The sequence below is a fragment of the Bactrocera dorsalis genome, chromosome 1, assembly GCF_023373825.1.
Source record: "Bactrocera dorsalis isolate Fly_Bdor chromosome 1, ASM2337382v1, whole genome shotgun sequence".
In the NCBI taxonomy this organism is placed as follows: domain Eukaryota; kingdom Metazoa; phylum Arthropoda; class Insecta; order Diptera; family Tephritidae; genus Bactrocera; species Bactrocera dorsalis.
Window position 1 is genome coordinate 63,614,043 of NC_064303.1, and position 6,585 is coordinate 63,620,627.

The 6,585-nt window shown below is 34.2% G+C and overlaps 1 protein-coding gene across 2 annotated transcripts in view; it reads left to right on the plus strand.

The window, feature by feature from the left end:
* The window catches only part of LOC105224287 (junctophilin-1), a 159,805-nt gene extending 154,438 nt beyond the window's left edge, over positions 1–5,367 (plus strand). The window contains exons 8-9 of one of the 2 annotated variants that reach the window (XM_049462442.1): positions 3,650–3,807; positions 3,863–5,366. In XM_049462442.1, coding sequence (XP_049318399.1) covers positions 3,650–3,781 — 132 coding nt within the window. In that variant the 3' untranslated portion in view covers positions 3,782–3,807; positions 3,863–5,366. Of the gene's footprint in view, positions 1–3,649 lie in introns of both variants that reach the window. The other variant, XM_049462441.1, reaches the window with a different exon arrangement.
* Positions 5,368–6,585: the final 1,218 nt, after the last annotated feature.

Sequence of the window (6,585 nt, forward strand, 5' to 3'; positions counted from 1 at the left end):
GGCCGGTAAGCGTTGGTCACTCGTCCGCAAAGCCGGTATGCGTAGAGAAGGCATTTTATACCTCCGACCTCGACCGGGCATCGAAGAGGACTATTCGCGATCAGCTATTCATTATCGCCCGCTGACCATTCAGCCATCGGCACGGGTACATGAACAACTTGGCTTAGGGTGGTGTTTGTGCGGGTATCCTCACACTTCCCTAATAGGAGATGGGCGTAAAACCGAGCGTTTATTCATCCATATCACCATTGTGGGAATTATGAAGTGTTCTTTTTAGTTCGTGCGAGTAGAGTTCCCTTTTTCCGAGTTGTCCCTTTACTATCTAATACTGAATCCCCTTCGCCACGTCAAGCGACCAACTTTAAATCAGTCGAATTTCCACACCTTTTGTGCATAAGATTAAATACATTCAGGACACTACTAGTGAAAAGTTTTACTCTGATAATTTTCTTAATATTTGTTTAGTATTCTGTAAAGTATAAGAATCAGATGGAATTTTGTTATATGTGAAGTAGGCGTGGTTGTCATCCAACCATTTAGAGACGGGGGCGCGACCACTTTAAAAATTTTGGGTCCACAATTGCTTAGTTGTGGCAGTTTTTTAGCTTTCATTTAATGGCGTTTTGTGGGCATGGCAGTGGTCTGATTACGCCTAGCTATTAACACGTCTCATGTGCGATAGCATTTGGCGTAGTCGGCAATTGATATTCAGGAACACCTGGAATCTTTAAAAGAGAAATAATTTCTCCTGGAAGTTGCAAATTTTTTTTTGCTGAATGACGGTTCTTTAGACAAATACTGGATAAGAATGGGTCAGAAGAATCCATGGCTCTGTTAAAAACATCAGATATATTGTGTTCTCTAGAGTTTTTTCGTGCATACTCAATGCGATCCTTTTTATAAAATTTGTTTCTCGCCTCAGAAGCACTTTCTCCAGCGCATCCAAGAGGCACGATTGAGGCTTGTACTATTTGTGAAGAAAATTTTATACAACGTAGCTGACATTGGGCACCATTCGTAATATTGAAAATATATTTCGGCAGTTCTATAAAAAAAAACTCTTCAAGTTTTCGACACTTAACTCAAAATTACAAGAAATTGCAATTAGTATGACTTGTAAGTGTTTTAAGAACTCGATGTTAACGTTTGTTATTGAAGCAAATAATTCCAGATTTGAAAATGCTTTTCGCGCCGTATTGCCGTCGTTTGTTGATCCACTTCCGTTACTTTTCGGCTTATGGACATGAAGACCCATTTTCTCCCATAATTGTTGTTGAATTTCACTTTTTCTTTGTTGCATTAGTAATTTGTCCTCAGCATTTCGAATTTGCCATTTTTTAATATGAAGTCTATATGAAAGATTCAGAACAAATTCTAGGCATCGAATCCAAGCGTGTAATATGCCATATTTTAAAGAATTTTGTTTTGGCTGAAATACTAATGAGCTTAAATCTTTTATTTATTATTTTTATTTATAAATTCATATTTTACTGATATTTTTCTACCAGTTAAAAAATATTCTAAGGGCTCAAGGTTTTTTATTTGCATATCCAGATTGTTTTTTTCTTTCAAAATGTGTTCCTTTGTTTCCTTAATAAATTAAATTTTAAGTGGTCGGCAAAAACGAACAGATTGAGGTGTACGATTAATCCAAACGGTTTCATGATGCGACGTGATTAATTTTAGTGGCATAATTGATGTCACAAATAGCGAGTTATCTAAACTTTCTGGGGTATTCTGGGTTCTTTTGTTTAAAAGAACTTTGTCCTGTGGAACCGTCGAAACCATAACTTAAAACCAATCTGACATCACTCAGCTCATCTATTTGCATCAAAACTTCTTTTTGGTATGACAAAATTCTTGTTGCTGTATGGTTAACCAAGCTCTGCAGAGGAATTTGTGCTGATGATTCCGTTAGCGATAGTCCATCAGGTCGGCATTGCAGTTTGCACTCTTGAATTTTTTGGTAATGTGGATAAATATCACAGTTTCGTGACTTGCTCATTGCCCGATTGTTTATGTACTGTTGCTTTGTTAAATTATTTTCTATCAAAAATAGTAATGCTTCCTCGGGGGATAGTGGTAATGGTTTTTTGTCATTGGAGGTTAAAGTTTTTCTCATTTTTGTAGCCCTAGATGGAAAAGAAGATGCTTCCTTTAAAACAAAGTTTAAATCATTTGCTTTTGATGCATAAGCTGATATTGAAGCAGCACGGATCAATAATTTGGTATCGTGACCCTGTACGGATGATACTTCTGAAGCAAGTTTTCGTTTTTGCCTCGCACTTCCCTCCCTGTATCCAACATGAGGGCGACCTCTTTTGTTTGCGACATCACTCTCAGAAATTTTAAATTCAGTCACATTTGATAGCCATAAAATTTCGTTGTTCTCAAATCTCTTCGCAAATCTTTGGTTCTTGTTCCACTTTTGCGTAGCATTTGCACAAAAATTGTTAATTTTCTTTTTGATTGATGCCATATATTCGTCATCCACACTTCTATTAAATTTCTTGAAAATCCAGTTGACAACAATCGTAGCATTTCGGTTATTATCTAACCAAAATTTAACTATATCCGTATTTTTTATTTTTACGCAATCTTAAAAGGAAAATATAAATAATTTAGAGCAGTTGGACTGCAGTTGGCTGCAGTTGAAATTACAACCACATGAAAGTAGACATTTCTCCACATATATATTGTTCAACAAATACGTCCCAATAAACAAAGTACTACTCCAAGAAACAGGAGGTCAATAACCAAAACTCCACAGTAAATACGACACACTTTGATGCAACAAAAAATTTACAACAACAACATTTTTATGAAACTTATTAATAACATTTTTTTACATACCTGAATTAATATTTTCCATTTTATAAAAATTGTATACAATTATAATATTTTGTTAAACAATGGATTAAATGTTAGGCACTATAAAGGTGAATGTCAGAAAAAAAACTACAACTTTGACAGCTTGGCTTTAAGACATGGGTTGCCACCTGACTCTAATTTTTGTATTTTTGGGTATTTCAAAATGTTTATTACAAAATGCCATTATTTTTTTTTTGAAAGAGTACACTTTAAAAATTGTAATTGCGATGTCTCAATTTTTGCTCCAGTTACGTCATTGTCATCCTAATAATTTATATATACATATACAACGCTATATCTATTTCGAATAGTTTTAGGTGAACAAAAGTATTATACTCTGTACTACAAGTGATAATGAGGAGCGATATTTCACTACCGCTGATTTTATCACTGTGATTGAAAATCGCTTATAAAATAAAGCATGTGTAAGTAAATAAGAGTGATTGGTGATTTTTCTACATGCCACTATTTCACCGTGAATGAAATTTGAAATTAGCACCAGCTGATGAATAAAAATTGCGTGTGGTGATTTTTTTGGTGTTAGAGGTAGAAATTGAGATTTTGAAAACTTCTTTATTCACTATGAATATATGTATATACATATGGGGAGAATTTTTGTATTAGAGGAGGAAAGAAAAATTGTGATTTTGAATAGTTTTATATTCAAATAATATATTAATTCCTTGAACGATTGTATATAATAAATATTTTGAATTCGTTTTTTTTTTATTTATTAAATATTGGGAAAATGGCTTTTAAAACAAATAAAAAAACAAAGCGAAATGTACGATTTTTCGAAGCAATAAGTGAAACTCATGCAAAATCGGCGTCCAACAGCGGAACTTCCAGGAGCAGCGACCGTGCAAAAAGTAGCAATTATACGAACGGAAAATCCAGCTGCACAGCATGAAGCTACGGTAACAAATGTACAATACGGTAAAACAACAATTTTACTTCGGATTTCAGTTAAGAGATTAAAATATAATTTCAGAGCCTGTTCTGCGCCAATCTAAAATAATTGCCGGGATATGTAATATGGAGATTTTTGCCAAGGCAAAAAAAGAAAATGATGATGCGTTGCCAATGCTCTTCATTAAGGACTTACAACCTTTCAGCATTGTCGAGTTGGTATGTAGTATCAAGAACGATAATTCCAGCGTTGTATGAAGCATGTCTCGAAAAAATGAAGCTAAAAGTAGGGAATGGTGTTAAATTCTGCATTATAACCAATTGTTGGACATCTAGCAATACATTGAGTTACATAGCAATTACACTACATTTTGTTAGAGATCATTTTGAATTTAATAATATATTACTGGATTGCTCTAAAATGAGTGAGACACATACTGCCAAAAACTTAGCCGAGCAAATACAAAGAGTCTCAACTGAGTGCGGGGTATTTGATAAAAACATATTTGCAGTGTCTGATAACGCAAACAATATAAAGAGTGCCTTGCAAAATGTTTTGCGCATACCTTAAATTTACTTCTTAAAGCAAGAATAAGTGGCCATGAAGTTAATACTGTTTTATAAAAAGTAAAACAAATTGTTACACATTTTAGAAAAAGCCCTTCAACAAATGAAAAATTTAAGAGTTTTCAACGCAGTGCTGGTACCGAACCTTTGAAACTATTCTACATTTTATATGATTGAACGTTTTATAAAAGTGGAAGATGCTGTTAAAAGTACTTTAGTGCTCATAGGTAAGGAATTTCCCCGAATTGATCCTGACGAATGGTTGCTGCTAAAGGAATTGTTTATTGTACTTATTAAAACCTTTTGAGTACACCACAAAAGAATTAAGCGGCCAAAAATATTGCACTGGTTCAATGGTTATCTCTATTGTAAATGGTCTCAAAAGCGTGTTTACTAGGTGAACAAAATACTTACTTACATATGCACATCCTGTAACAGCAGTGGCTTTTGAATACTAAATGACGTAAATGATTAGGAAATATCAAAAAAAGCAACACTTTAGGCATGGCATCAACAAAATTGTTTTTTCAGACCCCACAATAGCTGACATATTTCACAATCATATCATTTCAGATGTAAGTAGAGTAATTCATCGTAGAAACCTCAGAATTTTCAATATGGATCAATATGGAGCTATATAAGCTTCAATATTGCGTCAAACAAGCCACGACGTAGTATACTTGTAACTCAAGAGCCATTATCGAGGTTCAGCGTTATTTGGAAGAGGTTGTAATTGCTCGAAATGCGGACTCCTTCAAATGGTGGCAGCACAACAAATATAAATATCCATATCTGTCTCCCATCTCCCACAAAATTAGGATGTTTAGCGTCATTGGTTCCCTGCCAATGGCTTTTTTCTCAAGCTGGACTTATTTTAAGTGAAAGAAGAATGCGCTTGGACAATGAAAACACAAAAATTTTGATTTTTTTAAATGCGAACCACAGTATTTTCTTTAATTTGAAAACTTACTTGACTAATATTAATGTTAATCAGTATTCATTAATAAAAAATCCATGCTAATTGAATGTTGTTGAATATACAAATTATTATGTTTTAATTTATGGCAAATTGAAAGTATTGCATTAAAATTAATTCCTTGTGTATCAGATTATATTTTTTATTTTGGCTTAATTTCAGGCTAAAACTCCTTTGAAAAACTGTTTTATTAAGAAAAGTAGCGATCGCAATTGCTATAAAAAATCAATGTGATTTAAAAATAGCAATCGCTCTTTTCACTGAAACTAAAAAATCGCTACTTCGCTCATCACTTCTTTTTTACTGGAGTCCGCTTACGCGATTATAGCCGAGTTAATAACAGTACGCCAGTCGTTTCTTCTTTTAGCTACATGGCGCCAATTGGATATTCCAAGCGAGGCTTGGTCCGTCTCCATCCTTCCTTCCAACGGAGTGGCGGTCTTTCTCTTCCTCTGGTTTCCCCGGCGGGTTCTGCGCCGGGTTCGATTAGGACAACATGACCTATCCAGCATAGCCGCTGTCTCTTAATTCGCTGAACCATGTCATTGTCGTAAGATAGACGAAATTATCTACGACTTCAAAGTTATGACTGTCAACAGTAACGTGAGAGCTAAGTCGCGATTGCGCTGACTGTTTGTTTGATGACAGGAAATATTTCGTCTTACCCTCGTGCACTGCCAGACCTATTTGCTATGCTTCCTTCTCCCGTCTGGAGTCCAGTCGGCGCACAGTGGTGCCAGAGCGGAAAAAAAGGATTTTTTTATCATTGAGTAAAAACACGTCAAGTGGACCCCCCATTTTCCACTTGGTCATCGAATTTGAATGTGAGTATTTTTTCATAAAGTAGTCACCATGAACAAATAATCCCCCTCCCAGTTTTTTTAAATTTTAATTTTAACTACCTTTTTTTTTAATTGAAAATTTTTACTACTTTTTTTTTTTAAATTAATAATTAAAAAACTATTGGTGCTTTTTTGATAAAATTTTCAGGAGTTATAGTTCAATACTTGTACTTTCAGAAAATATATATGAATTTTAATTATTTTTATTTTTTCATATTGTTTATTAACTTTTAAATTAACAAATGAACATTTTAATGACTTCTCCCTCAAAATATAAAAAAATTTTTTTTCAGTATTTTGCAATAAATATTCAAGTAACGAAATCCGCGAAAAAATTTGACTGATCGCAATTAGATTAAGCAAAAAAAAATTTTTTAAGACAGGCGGTCAGCGCTGCCCGTATAGCGCTCTGCCCCGTAT